Raw genomic sequence first — 21,066 nt, forward strand, 5'->3', positions numbered from 1 at the left:
GCGAAATGTAATGTGGGAACAAATATTAACATGAGAAATTATTAAAAAAACACACACTTTGATTATATGATGTGGGAAACACATGTAAATATTTATGTGAAAGCTATCAAATTATGCATGATAATTACGTGACATTTATGAGAATATATGTGATAAAGATAAGAAATCTGTGTGATACTCCGGTAAAACTGCTGGGATCACAGGCAATGCCCTGTGAGACATACAAATGACATGTGATGCCTATGTTAAACCCAGAAATACCATGTTCATGTAAAGTCCATGGGAATATGGGACAGTCGATGTTGAACATGTAAAATGCATGTTGTTCTTATGTGAAAAAACAGAAACTAAGAATTTTACCACATTTCACAGCTTTCTCTGATTTAAAGTTGACCTTTTCTCTTTTTCATTCTCGTTTCATCATTGTGACCACATGCCATCCTCATTTGCAAAAAAAACTCAGTCCAGTTTTTGTTTTTTGGTAAAGAGGGAGGGCCTTTTTTTTCTAAATCTCTTACAGAGAAATATACATTAAACAGTCATAACCACCTGCCATGTATTTAGTGGGCCCTCAATGCTAGCCCTTCTTTTCCTCTGTAAATTAAACTGTGGATTTTTAGAGTTATCAATATCTTGATTTCTGGTTCTTAACATGTTCCTGAATAGTTTTTGTGAATACACTTGATACATTTTCTTTTAGACAGGTTGTTCACCTTTCTAGTTTTTGGCAAGAAAATGATCTGTTACCCTGTTATAAAATCTTGGTCTCCAACGTTCTTTTTAGGTAGGTGGTAACAGGATTCAAATATATTTTTATTTTATTGCTCCCTTTGACAGATGTGAAGGAAGCAAGCAAAAGGCAAAAAAAGTCAGACCTGGCATATGTGTTTCATAAGCATCCCACGGTGGTTGTAGACTTGTCTAAAAATGTACCTATTTTATGTCATCACTCCAGCAAAGCAGCCATATTCATCTTTATGACCTCAGACTCACAGAGTCAGTGAGAGACAAATCCCAAGTCGCACTCCTCAAAAAATGGAGCCCCTACCCAGTGCATCAGTAACCTGATTATCCCAGCTGTCAGTCCGGATAAGGCCCGGCTTTGGGATCCACACGTCCTCTGATTCTCACTTCGAGATAAAAGCGGTCCTCCTGGAGACGGGAAGCAACATCCGAGCAGGACGGACGCGGACACACGAGAACAGGAATCATCAGGATTTTAAAAGTCAGTGGGTAAGAAAACGGATTCATAAAACCTTTTCCTTTTATCTTCCTTAACACTGATGAGTTTGTCTCAGTCGTTTGATTTTAGGTTTATGCTCTCTTTCTTTCTTAATTAAAGCTGGGTGCCACTGGGTGGATCATACAGTATGATTTTGCCCATTTGTGGAAGAGCATTTATTGTCCTCTGATGCTGGTTTACTCCCTGAGAATTCGGCTATGATCGTTTTCCAGCCTTATTATAAGCATGCAAATGAAGTTGCCTCTCCAGCGCAATTTAAAGTTCAAATGACACAGTGTAGGAGTCTTAGAAGAGGCAGTCCTTTCCTGAGGGGAGGGAAACAGGATACAACTAGTGGGTGGGCCTTAGTTATTGTTTCTGTGGACAACAAGTGTCTCCTTTTTTCGCTGTATTTGCCTATAAACAGGAAAACTTCATAGCCCGAGTCTTTGTCTGCAGGGAATTACTTTTTTTTGAGTCTGCAGTATTTATGTCCTATTAACCAATATCTTTTCAGTCCAGCATCAGTGCAACAGGCTCTACAAAAAAAACATCGGATTAATCTTTGCATCATCACAACGGATGAACTTGAGTTGCATTTTGCAGCCCTACAGCAATGGCCGACAACATGCCAGAAACCACCGGCAAGGTGATCCAGAGTCCAAAGACGGACGTGCAGGATGGGAGCAAAGTTTCGCCGGAGCCTGCGTCAACAGCAATGCTTAAAGTGAGACCTGCAGACCTGGGACTGATTCGAAGCCTGTCAAAGTCCGACTCTGACTTGTTGGCGTCGCCGGCCGGAGAGGAGGACGGAGGTCTGGGAAACCGCAGCGGGTCTGTGGCCGACTGCAGCTCCGGGCAGCCATCCATGGAGCGCATGCCTTCTTTTGCATCTGAGTGGGATGAGGTAATACGCTAGCTACTGAGATGGGGAACAAGCAGCAAGGTGAAAACGTCAGAGGGAATGACACTCTGGAGCGTGTCGCTGTGTGCAAATGAAAAGAAAAGGGAGAGTGAGAAGAGACGCAAGGAAGAATCAGTGTGGTGGGGGGAGGGGGGTATAGAGAAATTTTAGCTGCACATTTTGGGAAAGTGAAAAGGAAGGAAGAGGAGGAGGAAAGCAGAGGCAGCAGTATGATCAGGAGTCCAGCCCAAGCAGTGATGGAGTAACTTTACCCAGGCTGTCGGCAGAGAATGCCTGCGGGCGAGTGCTTGAATGCATGAATGGCTTGATCACTTGCACCGACCTCCCTGTAGCAGCCCTGGCATCCAAGACTAATTGGGCTTGTGCTGTCACACCGCATCCATTCAGTACATGTCTCAGGGGCCGACCCACGCTTCCAGTGTCTCTTCCTGCTCTTTTCTGGCTCCTTTGCTACGTCTTGCGCCATCTACTTTTCAGTCCACTATGAGCAATCCTTCAGTGCCCACCCCCTTACCCCCCCCCCCCCCCCCCCCCTCACAGACACCCATCCCACCCTTCAGTCCACACTCAAAAAGCGTTTACTTTTGATTCTTGAGCCTTTGGAGCTCCGACCCCTCCCTTCAGCTCTGCAAATATTGTGAAATCATTTAAGATTTCTATTTTCAAAGCCTAAACTTTTGATAATAAGAACACAAAAAAAACATACATGACTTGTGGCAAACTGCAAACAATATTAATGTTTTTCTTTCAGCAAAGACTTTTTTTTTTCATGCAAATCTTCCACACAGGTCTGATTTGCGGAGTGCACGACCGATAGTTGTCCTGACAACAAGTTGGCCTACCTGACCTGTGGATCTCTGCAGCTTCTCAAGAGGTGCTATCTGCCTCCAAACTGCTTCTTTGATTACTGCTCTCTTTGCCCGGCCAGTCACTTTAGTTAGATGGCCACTTCTTGGTAGCTTTGCAGTCGAGCCATACTCTTTCTATTCTCAGATGATAGCATGAACACAGCTCTGTGAAATATTCAGTGCTTGGGATGATGTTTTATAGCCTAAACATGCTTTAAAACACTTCATAATACTACCTCTAAAATAGTTGGTGTCCAGTGTTCAATTCAATTCAATTCAATTCAATTTTATTTATTATTTATTTATTTACATGTCATCTCAAGGCACTTTACAAAATCAAGTTCAATCATATACAGATTGGTCAAAAAGTTCCTATATAAGAGAACCAGTTGATTGCATCAAAGTCCCGACAAGCAGCATTCACTCCTGGAGAAGCGTAGAGCCACAGGGACAGTCGTCTGCATTGTACATGGCTTTGCAGCAATCCCTCATACTGAGCAAGCATGAAGCGACAGTGGGAAGAAAAACTTCCCATTAACGGGAAGGAAAACCTCCGGCAGAACCGGGCTCAGTATGAACGGTTATCTGCCTCGACTGACTGGGGGTAGAAGACAGAGCAGAGACACAACAGTGTTGTGCTGGTATTTTTTCTTTGGAGGGGGGTATCAGAGATTACACAACAATACACAACAACAGACTTTATTTAGAAATAAATCAGTCTATAGTCCATTTCCTGCCGCTGGATTTTTAAGTCTGGTCGGTTTCATTCATGCATTTTTTAATCCTACGAAAGCCTCGTGGAATTATTATTTTGGAAATGACCAAATTGTCTTTCATGGCCACCATTGTGTCCTGTCTCTCTTGTTGTTGCGGTCTGACTCCTGCGTTTGCATCCATACCCCTGAGTGACGTTCGTGTATGCGCATCTGAGCGGCCTGGGGTGTGATTTTGATTAGCAGGTACCATCCTCCTCACCATTATTTGTAACAATTTAAAGGATTCTGAACAAAGTTAAGCTCTGTCAGGCAGCTACCGATAAGAGAGTAGTATACCATTCATTTATAGTCAAAATCCTAAATATTTGACAAGATTTTCCTCACTTTGTTGACCACCATGTCAATTCCTTCAAGACTGAAGGTTGAGAGTAGCGGCTGGTTCACAAAGGCCATCTTTCGCCCCGATCTCCCCCTTCCGAGAGGCGCTGATTATCAGCGTGTCTCTTAAAATGATCGTAGGAGAATATCCTGCTGTGCATGGTGTGTTAGGAGCGATCGGTTCCACTCGGTGGAACGTCGGGACTGCTCCAACCTCAAATTGGAGATATTCAACATATCGGATGGTCTTGCCCTGATATACCACCGTGTGGTGTCTCCCGAAGTCAAACGAGCATGCAGTCTGTTGAATGAGACCAGAAAGGTGAGGGATTCCCTGACAGAAAAAAATAAAAAAATACCCTGACTCGCCTGCATTTCACTGTGCCGCAAGCGTAGAGCCCCCGGGTCTCTTTTGTCTCTGCTTCTTTAACCAACGCCTTTTCCTTTGTTATGGTTTTTCTCTGTTAAAATCAGTCCACGAACTATCGCCATTATTCTTCTTTTCGTCGTCCATGTTTATTCACTCTAAACTCACGTTTGATCTTGAGAGGTTTCGCAACATTTCCCGTCTGATATCTGAATGATCTTAAGTGAAATCTGTTCGCGTGTGGTCTGTTGAGCTCTCCCTCTGACCGGACACCACACACTGTACGGGCAAACCTGTTTTATCTAGGACTTTTTATCGTTAAGTGTGGTGTCTCTCAGGCTGTGAAAATCGACCAACTATTTTAAAATCCTGTCGTGTGAATCAGCCTTAAGGTGGGCGGTGTTCAATCCGTTGCAGTCAGCAGGCGGGTTTTGTTGCTGACTTCACTGTTTAAAGCTAGGGTCGGCGATTTTTCCTGAGGCTTAACCTCTAGTCCCTTTTTGAATTTTGGTCACGACCGTCTTACCTTGCTCTTCCACTCTTCAGGGGGATTCCGTGAAAACAATCTCCCAAATCCACTCTGGTCTTATTACGTTCTACTGAGACCTTCCTCTTCTTCTCATAAACACAAACGTGGTTTGCTTTCTTGTGACTCTCAGCCGTGTTCAAAGTCTACATACGGTGAGAGCAGCGGAGCTACAATGAACGACTAACCGCTAACCTAGCCGCTAAGCTAACAGGATAGATAAACTAGAAGTGCGCATGTGCAGCCAGCAAGCGGAAACTAGCAAGAAATGTGCACACATTGGCGTTACGTGAGCATGTCAGAATGATTGGTATGAGGGACAGCCAATAGATAAGGCAATTCCCCCAGAACTTTAGAGAACAGTGAGAGCAGGAACAAAACTCTGACCAAATCTCTGCTCTTCGGTGCGAAGGGCAGGGATTTGGTCAGATTTTTACAGACCTGCAGCTCCAACAGAGATCAATTTTTTATCCTCCTTTTTCTGAACACATAATGTATATATTACTTTTAGGATGGAAGGATGATTTTACCCAGTGTGGCAAAAAGTGTTTCTGAACAGGATTAACAACTATAGCTTTAAGTACTTGAAGTATTTTTTTTAATCATTTCTTTTGTGCTGTTATTTATAACAGGAACTGGAATTTTTCATTTTATTTGTGTCAGGTAACCAAAAGTGTTTCATGCTTTTAGTTCATAAAATTAATTTCTGCAATCTGAGATGGCAAAACGGTAAAAATACACAATTACATCATCCTTATACAGCAACGGGATTTTTGGTTTTATTCAATCCCTTTTACACAGCAAATTCACATAATCTCAAAGCAACTTTACAAGAAAAAGTGACTCATTCATATACAATCCACTTTATTTCAGTCCTGTCATACAGTCAGATTCAGGTTTACTGTTGACTTCATACGGTCCCATTCAGTCCGAGATGATCTTAAAAATAATAACTAGTAAAAAGAAATCCTGTGTCAAAGGAAACTAATGCTGATTGCATTGACTTCAGATTGATTTCTCCTTGAATAGGATTATCTGTTATAATCTTGGATTCTCAATGCCTAAATTCATGTTATCTCGATTTAAGCCCTACTTAGCGCATAAAGATGGCTATGACCCTGTGCCGCTGACTTGTGCGATTACACTCTTAAAACAGAAATGTGTCACCACACAAGGCGGAGAAAATGTTGAACTTCCGCTTGGATTTGCGTTTCTCCCGCTCTGTCATCTCCCATGCCCTTTTCCTGCTCTCTGCTCCATCCCTTTGCTCCCCCTGACACACACTGTTTGTTCAGGCTGCTCTGGGTGGGGTGTCCTGTTCTCGAGGGCATCCTGTTTTGGAGCTGCATCAGATGTCTTTTTTTTTCTTTCAATGTTTCAAAGGATTTGTTTTGGTTGGCAATGTGGCAATGGGGCGGGGACAGATGCTTCTTTGCATGATTCCATCGAGTTAGTAGGTGGAGACGCTGTGCTTAAAATGTGCGTGAACGCTTGTATTAAAAGAAAAATGGTCAGAGCAGCACTAGACATAATGTTTTTTTTTTTATCAACATCTGACATTACATCAAACTAAGCTTCATCTGTTTCTGCCTGGGTTTTTGTTCTTCTCTTTTAAAGTTAGAACATAAGAAACCCTTCGTTGTATTTGGTAGAATTGCCTTTTAAATTGCACGACTTTGGTCAAAGTTTCTCACAACAGTTTGCTCGGATTTTGGTCCATTCCTTCTGACAGGGTTGGTGGAACTGAATCAGGTTTTTTGGGACGCCTTGCTTATACACATCTTTTCAGCTCTGTGCTCATATTTTCTCTGTGACAAAGATCAGGAGGACCACTCAGAAGCACTTGTACCTCCTGAAGCTGTATGCTTAGGGCCATTGTCTATTTGCTTGACTCATTTGTTCCCCAGCAATATTTTAGCCGGCTGATGGATTGAGATGTTGAGATTTTCACATACTGTTATTACCTCATAATGCTGTTTACAGTTAAGCCCAGAATTACTCATATACCTGGCAGATTTAAAATTACAAATGATTTATTAATAATTTTCATTCAACAATAAAATTTATTTCTGGTAGGAAATGATGAAGGAATTGCCAAAGGAAAAAAAAAAAACATAATAAAGTAATAGGGGCATTAGTTTTGATTAAAAAAAATGTTTTGTTTTTTTATCAAAATGATAATTAGTCATTGGTTAATTAGCTGGTTATGGCGAGTGAGTGGTGACTGGGAGGTAGTTGAGATGAGCATGAAATGGGGAATATTAAATCAAGCCAAAAACTAAGACAAATGATGACAAAAAAATATATTTTTTATTTACTTCATTTCATTGTTTTTACACAAATACAGTTTAGGTCTTCTTAATTTATTTTTGTCTTTACTGATATTCATAATTTGTGTTTAGCTGATTTCATGCCCACATATTCACCTGCCCTTGTATAATTTATAAATGATTACACAACCATTTTGTCTCCTAGCAGGATAAGGGCTTCCATATCTTTTCTGCCATCCAGAAAAGCTTTTCCCTCATAATATGCCTCCACCTGGCAATAATAGCTGCGCCAATATATACTCTTGTTTTCTCCTGGTTATTACTTGTTTTTCATTTCTTTGTTTCTTTCTCTTCTCAATAGCATTGATGGTCTTCCATTTTAACAGAAAATGGCAAGTTATGTTGAGCACGTCTTCATATACAGGTAAAACTTGTAAGGCTAACAAGTTTGTCCCCTTTCGGCTACTGTAATCAAAAACAACGACGCAGCATGCCGTTTTCCATTGGCTGGACCGCCACCAACATACTTATAAACTTCTTATTCTGAGGAATGATAACGCTTTAATTTTTGATATTTGGCAGAATATGTATTTATTTATGAAATCAATACTTGATTTTTGCTAGTAAAAAAACTAATTAGTTGCACACTGTCCCTTTAATGTCCTATTGTTGAGGCCTGATGGTTCCCATCACTCTCTATCACTCCTCCTGCTAGATGCTATTTGGATCAATGAGTGAGCCGAGTTATGTCTCCGAATTTGCTCTGTTCTCCGGGAATAAGCTGGCCGCTGTTTTTCAGCTCTTTATTTCCACTTATCGTTGTGTGTTCCAATCTTTTGTTGATTCCCTCAATTTCAAATCATTTCTCAAGGCACCCTGCTGCGGGGAATGGAAGACCCGAGTCTTTGCTCATCTAATGAACAGCGTGGCCTTCTATCTGCAGAGAAACAATTGTTGACCTTTTCTCTGAGCACACTTCACTTGTGTTTGCCCTTTTTGCAGTTGCTTTCAACTAACCAGTTCAAACAATTGTTTCAGCAGAAGCAGAAAGTAAGAGTCGACTTGTATTCACAGGCTGCTTTATTAAAATACCCGCATGCCCCTCCTTCAAAGCGACTGCTTATTTTAGTCAACGATCTCTTCAAAGTCGATACATTCAGCAACAGAGACAGCTCAAATGAAATCTAAATATGAACCCTGACTCAGAAGTACTCATTATTGAAAGTTCACGCAGCATACAGGCTAAAACTGTGACATCAATGTAAAAACTAAATATCTGTTTTAAGTGTAATCTTCTAATCCAGTTGACATTTTCCATGGCAGCATAGTAAATCCTATTCTGTGTGGCAGTTAATATAGCGGCACATTTTTTTTGTTTCCTATTGTAGGGAAAGTACTTGATATTCAGTTAACACTTTCACTTATATAAAAACGAGAGTCGGCTGATGTAATGAGACCGCTTCTGATGCAAAAACGGCCAAATTTTTGTCCATGTTGAAACACATCGCGGATGAATGTGGGACAGTACAGCAGCACGCTCGAACTCATTTGAATCTGTGTGGGATTGTCTTTGATGTAAATAAAACTTTAATTACGGAAAATACTCAGTGGAAAACCCCAAAGATGTAACCACGTTCACCCTGGTCCCCGCAGCAGCAGATGTCTGAGTGCTGTTGCCTGTTTGTTGGTTCGTCTTCATGAGGATGTGCATTTTCATGTCCATTTCCTGTTAGCTTCTGCTGGGTTAGTACATGAATCTTCTGATACAGGGCGTTTTCCTGCAATTCTCATCTTTCTGGTGTAACCCTGAGTGAATGAAATAAATGCTCAAATATTGAAAGTCAGCACATAAACAGGGCAGATTTATTTGGTCCAATTTACGTTTTGGATCTGCTTCTCTGTCTCTTTCGAGTTTAAAACCCATTTCTGAGTTTTTGTAAACATTAGATCATGTTGACATATTCTCAGTGGGTTTGGCTGTACCTTATCCCAACAATAGTGTGTCACAAGTTCAGAAGTAGCTTGAGTTTAGTTTCCAAAGATTAAAATTCAATAATTCACGTTCATAGGTCGCCAGTTAAAAAATATGAGCTAAAATCCCAGCCGTCAACATTACCTGGTTCATTAGTCTATTTTTAACAAGATAAATCCTTCTAAAATGAAATGTAACATCCTGGTAGATTGTGTCACTTTAGTATTTACTATGTGGTCTCTGCCACATTATTTCTCTCCTGTTCTCTGTGTTCAAATGCATATTGTATGTGAACAGGGCAAATTTACACAAAATCTGCTTTCATTCACATATTTTTCTGTTTTGGGTAACAGATTGCAAAAAGAGTATAACTCCACTAGAGCCAACCCATTCTTTAATTCTTACAAAGACCTCTTGCTCTTTGAAAGGTTATCGTTTCCCCTTACTTTTACACCATTTGAAAATAATTATGTTAAAAAAAAAAACATACATTTTATTAGTAATATGTGAGGACAGGAACGTGTGGACCAGCTCTACACACAGCCAGATCCTGCCCTACAAAGAATATCTTACAACTGCTGGCTGCAGAAAATGTTGCTGATAAAATGAGCCACTCAGTTTAAGTTCCTCCGTTTAAAAACAGTCTATTTAGGTTTTAAGGCCGATACATTGTAAAAAATAAAAAAAAATACTTTTTTATTCCTACGATGACCCCCTATTTTTGACTGATAGACAATATGTTATCTATGGCAATAATTTCTATTTTTATGTAGTATCTTGTTTTGTTTTTTTACATTTTATATAACCAAACAGCTAAAGTAACTGTAATAATAAATCCATTTCCTTTACATGGACTTGTTTTACTTAAAGCACTCCCTGCAGATCCTAACACTGTGTTCTATTTGACATTTATAATTTAATCAGAAAACATTGCCCTCATCATCAATATCTTTTATTTATTTTGTCATTTTTGTAGGTTACATCACATTCTCACAATTCAGATTAAGTGGATCAAGTCCAGCGATTACCTTTACTGCACAATGTTCCCTTTATTTCTGTGAGAAATCCTGTAAAAACTGCTTGTATCATGACTTCTCTACATCTGCTCAGTACTCAGAGGCAAAGGTTGTGTGTTAAAAATGCTTGAGTAGTTTCTTTCTTCTGCATAATCTGCAGTTCCCAGTGGTGTTCATGAGGTCTTTACCCATTCAGGCGTTTGAACTCTTCAACGTTCCCTTATAGCCGTGGTTGCACATAACATAAGTAGATTTGGAGCTTCTAGAAATAATTCATTTTCTTCAAAATATTTTATGACACAATTTTGAAATGGAAAGTAATACATCTAAGTTAGTTGTCAATATTAGCACAATTTCTGATTTAGACATGCTAAAAACGAAAGAGAACCAACATAGAAAATATCGTTATAATAAATTACCTGATAGGGGCAAATTTTTAAAAAAATATGATGAAGCTGGTTCATGTTTCCTTAAAGGTCCAGCAGAGTGAACACGTCCTAAAGATTTCGAGAGGCAGATGTTGTTTAGCTCAAGGGTTAGTGGATTACAATTTGGCTTCATGTTGCTAGCAGAATATCTCAAACTTATTGTGTTCTTTATGGAGATATTAAATTAAACTCTTCAGTTTTAGAACTGCGGAGCTGGTACCTGTCTCCAGCGGTCACTGGGCCAGAGACAGGCTGCCAGTCCATCACAGGGCAACAAAGATTAAAGATGACTCCAATGTTTCATGTTGAAATTGATGTAAACCTTATTGACCAGGTTTGAACCAGCCAGATATCATAGATAGCATTGCTTATACAGTCCAGTTTTGGGATACTATGAAAATGTGTTTGTCAACTGTTTGTTAAGAAAAAAGAAGCTGCATTACTTTTTAATAGAAAAATGGATAGCTGGTTTAAATGATTTACACATAGTTGGATGTACCCATATATAGCCGCACCGAGGCCATCTCTGAAAGGCTTCATAAATATTCCAGCTCTGCTGTTATCCGTCAGTCTTGTTCAGAGCTTAAAGATGTTCCTTCACAGAGATAGTTTAAAATACACACAAAAAAATATGTCGTATCATTCAAACAGACATTTATAGTAAATCCACAGCGTAATATCTACAAACACATATATGTATCAAATCATCGGTTGTATTGTACAGAAATAACTTTTTGTTATTATCAACAAAAAAACTTTATAGGAAATTTTATCATTCAAACAAGCTTTTCACGTTAGTTTGCGTTGCCACCGAATTTCTAAAGTTGTTTTCTAAAAAAAAAAAAGCAAAAATTAGATGGAAACTCTTGAGAAAAAAAAAAGAAACATTCGTCGCACACCTTACCAGCCCACATTTAGAGTGGCTTTGCCATCTGGAAGTTGTCATTCACGCTGATTTTATTTATGCTGTGTGGTTTCAAAGCTGTCAAATAAATAAAAATCACTTCAAATAGTCAGAACTGTTGGATATAATTATGTGATCTGTGTCTCGGAGCTTCTGGCCCATCTGTGTTTATTGACAGCGATACTGTAGCAGTAATCCTGTTTTCAGACCAACGCCAGTGAAGCAGACAGCTCTTTTGCTTGGTTTAATATATCGAGTCATCATTTTCATTATCTCCCCCCCGTTTTGGGCTTTCAGCCATCATCTGCGCCCGAGAGAGACTGGCTCAGTAAACAATAATGTACTCTGTATCCCTAAAGCACATTGTTTAAGATTATTTCGCATTATCTCATGCAGACAAAGGAGATGAGGAACAATGGTGCAAATAAAAAAATAAAATAACATTAAAAAAAACAAAGCAAAAACACAAACATTAAGCACTATTCCAATATCTGTACATCAGATGGGCCAGTGAACCTAATCAAGTATGTTTTATTATTACGCCAGTGAATAAAAAAAACAACCTATCTTTGTAGCTTTTACATAAATCAACCTCACTTTGTCTTTTTCTAAGTAGATAAGCGATTTTCAAAACTCACTTTTCTGATGTAGCGAGAGCCTGTCGGGGTCAAATCGACACTGCGTTGGGGCAATTTCCATACACGGAGAGCATCGTGAAATCATTTCAGTGGGAACTACAGGAACCGGACTCTTTTGCTGACAACATAATTCAGAACACTCAGAATGGGAACACTGTAAGATGTACTGAGTAGTTTCACCAAAGTCTGCTCTGTACCCACCAAAATAGTTTTGTTTGTTTCAAACACTTCTTGCCGCAGAATTATGAAAAAAGATCTCGTGCAAATCTTGGCTTCGAGGAAACCAACAAAGCCAGGCTGAACAGCTTCAGCTGATGCCTTAAAAGATAGCTCCAGCTTCCTGTTAGCACCCCCATGCATCAAAAAGGCTTCAGGGGCCAATGGTAATAACAACATAACCGTCCTGATGCATCACAATAATCCAGGCCACCTCTAAAGTTACATGGGTGAGTTTTGGAGAAGGACAGCCCTCCATCCATATGTGGAAATACTATATATTGACTTGAAATATAATTGAATATATCAAATTAAGGTCAAAACTTACACAACGCTCTTTGGATGTTACTATCATGATCGACAACACCTTAAATATTAAATGCGTAAATTGGGACATTAAATTGTCGGGTTTATTTGTCATTTTTTTGTATCTAACCTCTAATTTTGTCTCTTTCTGTGATAATGAAAAATGATAGGGGGGGAAAAAATATGAATTGCTGACTGCATTGCACCTCAGATTCACATTTGGACATTTTCCAGCCAATTCTAATTCATTATTTAAAAATGAGATCTATACCGTGTGCATGCGGTCTATTTTTACCGAGGACACTGATGCACAAGATGAAGGACGTAACACGTCGGCTTGGCTGAATCACAGTGCTCACTGTGTGCAAGAGGCCAGCTGCATTTGCACATAGTTAACATGTAACTAAATATCTGTTGTAACATTTCAACAACTTAACTGGATGTAAGAGTTGAGACTAGATGGACGAATAGTGATACTAATTATGAATAATTGCTGTCCCTGCAACATCTTGGGGTTTCAGTGACATTAAAAGATTCAGAGAATTTATATAAAGGGGAATAAGAATGATCAATAAGTGGTTGTGTTCATAGGCCCCTTGTGCAGCATTAATTTAACCTATAGCTCTTTAGTGTAAATCTGCGCATTGATGAGTTCTTTTCTCAAATGATAATAGCACATCTAAGCTTCAGAGGTAGACGCTGGCAAAATTCAATAGCAATATCTTTTAAACTGCCATTCAATTGAAGCAACTGTAAAAAAAAAATATAAGCAGTTTAGACATGCCGGAGTGTTATGTGAGGTCTTTGAAGAGATGGGTGTTCTTAAAAGTAGAGTGAGCACTCAGCGACATAATTTGGGGGCTTATTCCACCAGCAAGGAATCCTGAAAAAAAAAAGTATACAGAGATCAAATGTTCAGAGATGAATTCAGACTTACAGGGAAGCATCAGTGACGGTACCGCGGTGGAAGGAGTGCACGATGTCTCGGAAAAAATCCCCGAAGGTCTGTAAATACGGTGTCCACGGTGTCCCTGATAAATCACCTTTAAATTGAAATGGCTTTCTGCATTTCACTGTACTCTATCAAATCTGACTGAGTGTTGGCAATATTACAAAGAAGAAGGTTAAAAAAAAAATCAGTCTCCAGATGTATAAAAATCAGTGAAGGCATAGCACAAAAGAGTTACAGCTGTAAATTCAGAAAAAAATGATTCCACAAAGTTTTGACTCTATATAATGGGATGGCAAGATTTACCAATCTCCCCTCCCCTAGTTTACAATTATTTCAGTTTAAATCAGGGGTACTGGGCATGTGCTTACTGATCCCAAAATCTTGCAGATATTAATCAGGTATGTACACTGCAAAAATTGATCTAAAATAAGTAAAATGTTCTTAAAGTTAGTGTATTTATGCTTGATTTGAGTAGGTAAATAAGATTATCTGCCAATGGAATGAGTATTTTGACCCTTAAAATAAGATAATTAGACATCCTGCACTTAAAATTAGATGATGGAGATGAATTGTCCCTATTTTAAGTGCAAAAATCTTATTCCACTGGCAAATAATCTTATTTACATGCTCAAATCAAGGAAAAATACTCTCATTTCAAGAAGATTTTTCTTATATTTAGTTCTATTTTTGCAGTGTATCTAAAATGAAAAAAAAAGATATATGCTTAGTAAAAACTTGTAAGGACTTGTTGATCTCCATAAGAACTTTTTCTTCAGTTCAGCGTCAGGCAGGCAAATCTAAACATGCATAAAAACAGTCATAAAACGTGAACTGCTAGCAGTTATAAATGGGTTCCAAGGCAAACCCAGCAACTCCATCCCTGCCCTGCTCCATCCCCTCCCGGGGAACTTTCCTACCTGCTTCCCGCCAGCCAGGCATTGCCCGCTCTCCCAAACTTTGACCATGTTGGGAATTTGCAGGACGGAGCTGATTCCTGAAATCTTTATCCAGGGCCAGCCCACTTAACAACCTATAATTAGCTTAAAAATATGCAAATTTATTTCATATTTTATCCTATTCCATTCCACTTGTGGGCTTTGTGTATTTGCTATCTTACTTTTAATAACAAAAATATGTATGACGGGTCATTGATATTGTTTGGGGATAGAAAGCAGTTATAATGGTAATTTGTTCACACTCTGTTACAGCAGCTCACCTGTTTCTTCCAGAATAACAGGAGCAATCCCCTCATCACTACTGGCTCTGCTTCTGACACTACATCACGTTTTGAAATAGGTCTGAGCCTTTATTATATCATTACATCATTATGTTGAAAAATTCCTTATCGTGATAAGAATTTGTATTTATCTTGACAATGATAAAATCCAACTTGTGGTGTCTGAAAACCCCCAAAGCTGCAAGTATTGTCTGGAGTGTTATTTATTGAGAGCATCAATAAGTATCAATAAATTCAAAATTATAATTAAATACAGTTACTGTGTGCAGTTTGGTACTAAAGAAATCACATATTTCATGAAACATATTTCCAAATTTGTTTTTATATATTACATTTTTAAATGTTTTAAAGGACAGTATTAGTTCTTCTTGGGCAGTAATTGACATGCAGTCACAGCCACACAGTTACCTGAAAAAGACTGCAAGAAGCTGTAAATATTCTATATTATCATTACCTTTATCATTATCACAACATTACCACAATATATCATGATAACAAATTAAAGTCCATATCGCCCGCCCCATTATGAAAAAGCACAAATGACATCACCCCTTGTTACAAAGACATCTGATAAATTCAGGGCAGTTTCCTGCTTGTAGTGCAGAATCATCTAACATCTCAGGGCTCCATTCATACAGAAAAGCACCATATTCTTCATTATATTAATTCTATCAAAAAAAAAAGGTTAAAAAAAATAAAACAACTGGACTTCTATTCTAAAGCTGAAGACATTTTGGCTTCCCATTCCCATCAAGCTTTCTCTGTGAAAAATGTCACATTTTGAATTGAGACATTTTGAGTTTTGAACATTTGAAACATTTTGAACATTTCATAATTCTGTCTGAACCAGCCAGACATTTCTGTGTTTAACTTAAAACACTTAACAATTCTGCCTCTCAGTGACTGGACTACTGCAAGTGAAGAACACAGAGAAAATACACAACACGGTGAAGTCACCAAATACAAAATCAGTGCAGTAGACTATTACAACATATAATTTATTTCTCTTCATATAATCAAAATCAAACAGAATTAAGCCTTATGAAATGTGTTTGTTTCATATGGTAACATAATCTGTTTTTTTTTAATAAATGTTTCTATACTTTTTCCAAGTTTTTCATTTTGCACCAGATCTGAGGTGAGCTGCATATTGTGTGTGTGGTTCTGCTAATTGTGTTTAGTGTTTTGAAATTCCGAGCCTTGTTTTCAAAAATTGTGCTTAAGCAATCGTAAAAAAAAAAAAAAAAAAAAAAAAACTGTAACATAAATTACAGCAAATACAACTGCTACTACTACATCAAGATGGCAGGCAATGTCCTCATTGGCCAGATGGGAAGAAGCATCTTGAACGATGGATCCATCCTTGCACAGCTGACGTTTGACAAATTTGCTCCTCTTCCTCTTTGAGGACGTTCTCCTCCTGTTTCAGGTCTTCGTCTTCCTCTACCTCCTGCTCATCCTCCACGGATTCTCCCTCTCACCCTCACTCTTCTTCCTCTCACTTCTTCCATTTAGGTTGAAAACAGGCGAACTCACCTGCTGCATTTTTGGAATGCTCAAACCTGATTTATGTGTCTACAGTGAAGCAATCACGTGTTTGCACTCCTGATGCGTGGGGTTTAGTGTTTAAATCTTGGATGGGACCTTTATGTGTGGCGTTTGCTGGTTCTGCCAGTGCATATTTTAAACTGAGTTACTTTACTTTCTGAGGGGAAACCTGCCTTTTGTGTATTGACTGCTTTCGCAGGATTCAAAGCCCCTCACACTGTATAAAAAGCGTTGCAATATCAGGGGAAAATGATCACCACGGCATGTGCCAAAGGTTGAATGTTTTTTTTCCCCCAAGTCAAATAAAGTCAGATTTTAGTGTAGTGTAAAGTACAATAAACTAATCGGTTCTTAAATTGTAGTCAGTGTTCATTTGCTGAATAACTCTTTAATAATATGCAGCTGTGAAATATTTTACCTCTGCTAATTTTGTTTGCAATGGCTTTCATCAGAGGCGGCATTTTTGGTGCCAGGTTTTAATAAAGGTGCACTTCAACTTAGATGTAATGTGTTCCTGTGCGTGTGTGTGTGTGTGTGTGTGTGTGTGTGTGTGTGTGTGTGTGTGTGTGTGTGTGTGTGTGTGTGTGTGTGTGTGTGTGTGTGTAAGATATAGAATGTAACTGGGTTAATTCAAAGAGTAATGTGGGGTCTGTATTGCTGGAGGCATATGCCATGCATCCCACGTGCCTGACTTCCAAATGAATCAAGGCTTTTCCACAGTGTTGATGCCACTAGCGAAGAGCATAGTGCTTTTTCAAACACTAAATATTACATCAAATAAGCCTGGCTGTGTCTCTGCCTGGTGTCAGTAGTGAAAGTAGAATCCGTTTTTTTCAGCCTTGCAAAAACCTGTATCGCTGATCGTGGAAAGTCTACTCCAGGGTTTCTATATTTAGATGCCAGTCTGGTTTGCAATGTTTCGCACATAAATTTTGAGGTCATCTGTGTTTGAAAGTTGGCCTGCTTGTAGCTGACAAACGTTTATGTGCCGTTTCTTCTTCTGCAAACACCTAAAGAATATTGCATGGTGCAAAAATGAGTGGTTTGTTTGCATAAATACAGAATGAAACATTGTAATGTGCGTGACATCTCATTGTCCTTGAAGCACTGAGCGTCAGCAAATGCTACAGCACCCAGTAGTGCTAGTGCTAATGGGTCATTGTTCTTCTAACAGGCAGTGTATATACACATAATAAATCCCAGAGTTCTTGGTTGACTCAGAATTTGGTGACAGAAAATGGCCCTTATGTATCTGTACTGTATTAGTATGAGTCCATGTTCCCATCTGGGAATCTATCTATCTATCTATCTATCTATCTATCTATCTATCTATCTATCTATCTATCTATCTATCTATCTATCTATCTATCTATCTATTTATATATATATACTTATATATGTATATATATATACAGTATATATACAGTATATACACAGTATATATACATATACATACATACATATATATATATATTATATATATATATATATATATATATATATATAAATGTATATATATATACAGTATATACACAGTATATATACATATACATACATATATATATATATATATATACTATATATATATATATATATATATATATATATATATATATATATATGCATACTTTGCAGCAAGGCATTTTTCTAAGCATAAATATCTGCTAGTGACTCAATTTAAGAAAGAAATAGAAGAAAGGATTTCTTTTTTTAAGCTAATCTTATTTTATCTGTACCTAAAGTCACTGCTTTTATCAAATTGGGGCTGTAGTGAGGATCAATTGAAATTGGAGGGGACAGCCTTGATGGTGCCAAAAGAATATCATGGCCACTTTCTGATTATGTCCCACAGGATGTGTTACATTGGCTGCTGCTTGAGATTTGCATGTTTGTTGATTCAGCTTCTGTGAATCAGTGAAATGGCAGCACAGAAATACCAGAAGGCCTGTTTTATGTGACACTGGGCTCTCGTGGTCAACATGCAGAACAGTCTTACTGTAGAATTAAGGTCATCGGTTCATTTGGTATCTAGTCCCTCTTCTGAGAAAACCAATAATACCAGTTTCACTTTCATGCAACAAGCACACCAACCCCAAAGGCACAACAGTAAAACTTGCACTTGGCAATATAAGAAAAATTGCAAACAACCGACAGTTTTTTTGTTGTTGTTTTTTTTGGGGGGGGTCTGGATAGCCAGAGTCTTCTTTAATAAATGTTTCTGACTCCAAGGCCTAAAACATTATTTTCCTCAGTTTCTGACTGCCACACTGCACACATAATGCTGCATCAAGTTACTGCTTTTGAGTTTGTGAAGCCCAAATACAGTACATTATGCTGTGTGTCTGACACGGCAAATTCAATCAGATTAGGGTCTCCAGAGGTTCTGTTTTAATTACAGACACTCCTAAGGGCCATAGTTATGTTGAGTTACTGGAGATTCTCAGTTGCAGTCACCCTATTACCTGTCTATGATTTTTCTAAGCAGTGGATCAATCTTCAATCTGCTGTCTAAGTTAGACTTGTGCTCCCCATCCATCACCGCAAAGCGGCCAGCACACAGTCCTGACTCTATATAATAAGACTCACTCATTCAGAAAGATTATTTTTTCATCATTCACTGCAAAAACGGAACTAAAAATATGTAAAATGTTCTTAAAATGAGTGTATTTACCCATGATTTGACCAGGTAAATAAGATGATTTGCCAATGGAATAAGATGTTTGCATTTAATATAGGAACAACTCATCTCTATCATCTTATTTCAAGTGCAGGATGCCTAATTATCTTATTTTAGGGGTCAAAATACTCATTCCATTGGCAGATAATATTATTTACCTGCTCAAATTAAGGACAAATGCACTACCTTTAAGAACGTTTTACTTATTTTTAGATCCGTTTTTGCAGTGGCATTAGGTCTATCTAGTTTGTAAATTATTGTTGGATCTCATTACCAAATGTGTTTACCAGTGTTTTATGCTTGTTTTTAACAGATTGAGAAGATCATGACGTTGATTGGGGCTGGCATAGAAACGACCAAAAACAAGCAGCCCAAAGCCAGTCCAGGTAATTCTTTTCTTGTTTTCATGACAAGCGTTTTCCCCTGTTGTTGTTTTACTAAAACGTAACGCAATATTAAATGTTTTTAAGCGTCATACAACTAAAGCTTAGAAACTATAGAGATTCAACCTTCTTTGCGTTTCCATACAAACACACAGCTAAAGTGTCATTAGTTGAGGATGTGGAAATTCACATCAGTTGTTACTGAAGAATAGCTTTAGATGGTAAACAATATTACAGGATTTACTCCAAACAGGAGATTAAGACAAGATCACTGCTCTGTTTGGAGATTTAAAACACAGGTGTCAAACTCAAGGCCCGCGGGCCAAATCTGGCCCTTCAAGGTAAATTATCCGCCCCTCGAGAGCCAAAAAAAAAGGCATATATCCTTTTATAGTGTATAAAGTGGCTAAAACTGTGCCTCCTGTAAGTGTAACCTACCCTAATATCAACTTTTTTTGCAGATAAACTGTATAAACTGGGCCTAAGAGTGCTACTTTTATGTTACTGTGCATTTTTTATACAACTGTGTGAACTGGAATGAAATTATGAAATGAAAAGTATCGTCTCTACACATGCAAGTGGCCCTTTTAATGACTTTATGATGCCAAAGTGGCCCCATATAGAAATTAGTTTGACACCTCTGATTTAAAAAAACGTATCCATCAAACGTGTCTTGTTGTGGAATCTAGGTCTTTTAATTATGGTTGAAGCCCTATTTCTGAGGTTTATTTAACGGATGCTGTTAGTGTCCAGCCAAAAGTTGTGTGGGGATATTAGGCCATGTGAAATTGCATTGATGTTCACATATCAATCAGTATCATAAATCAATCTGAAGAATGGACATTTTTGTACCATTTCAGAGAGGGAGCTTTATCACAATAAAATACAAATCAGGATATTTCTGTACATTTATCTGGAGTAGAACTGAATTAGTATCAATGTAAATATTAATCAACGATTCAGTTAAAAGGGAAAGACTGACAAAAGCGAATCACTTACAGATTCTCAATGATATTTTATTTTCATCAACTAATGTCTACTCACTAATGATTGATTGAACCAATGAAACAAACTATTAGCAGCAAAGAGCAACAATTCTGATTAATCAGTATAGTACTAGATGGGGGGGAATTGAAACCAGGGAATTAACTTAGCAAAAATTGCTGATTAAAGGGAGTAAAAACCTATAAAAAATAAAAATGAACAAATACCACCAACAATCACAAGTACAATAATCAAGCATTTAAATTTCTTATAAGGAGTTTGCCAGTCTTTCTGAGACCCAGAGGAAGAAATGCTATAGTCAGTTCTTATTTTAAGATGACTGGAGGGATTAAAAAGAGGAAATGAAAGTCCAAATGTGTTTCAGCAACAGAACCATCACTGTGGAAAAAGCAAAGCAAGTTTATTTGTATAATATCATTCATGCGCAATACATTTAAAGTGCAGGAAGACCAAAGTAAGAGAGATAAAAAAAAACACTTGATACATCAAACAGCATCACATAAAAGCATACAGATGTGAGACATAATCATAT

General features: G+C 38.1%; 1 protein-coding gene across 4 annotated transcripts in view; it reads left to right on the top strand.

Annotated features, from left to right (window-relative positions):
• The first annotated feature begins 1,639 nt into the window (after positions 1-1,639).
• Positions 1,640-21,066, top strand: part of anks1ab (ankyrin repeat and sterile alpha motif domain containing 1Ab) — a 72,064-nt gene continuing 52,637 nt past the window's right edge. The window contains exons 1-2 of one of the 4 annotated variants that reach the window (XM_036124613.1): positions 1,640-2,129; positions 19,460-19,532. In XM_036124613.1, coding sequence (XP_035980506.1) covers positions 1,839-2,129; positions 19,460-19,532 — 364 coding nt within the window. In that variant the 5' untranslated portion in view covers positions 1,640-1,838. The remainder of the gene's footprint in view (positions 2,130-19,459; positions 19,533-21,066) is intronic. The other 3 variants (XM_036124614.1, XM_036124615.1, XM_036124616.1) reach the window with 3 other exon arrangements.

Source organism: Fundulus heteroclitus, chromosome 20 (genome assembly GCF_011125445.2).
Source record: "Fundulus heteroclitus isolate FHET01 chromosome 20, MU-UCD_Fhet_4.1, whole genome shotgun sequence".
NCBI classification, from domain to species: domain Eukaryota; kingdom Metazoa; phylum Chordata; class Actinopteri; order Cyprinodontiformes; family Fundulidae; genus Fundulus; species Fundulus heteroclitus.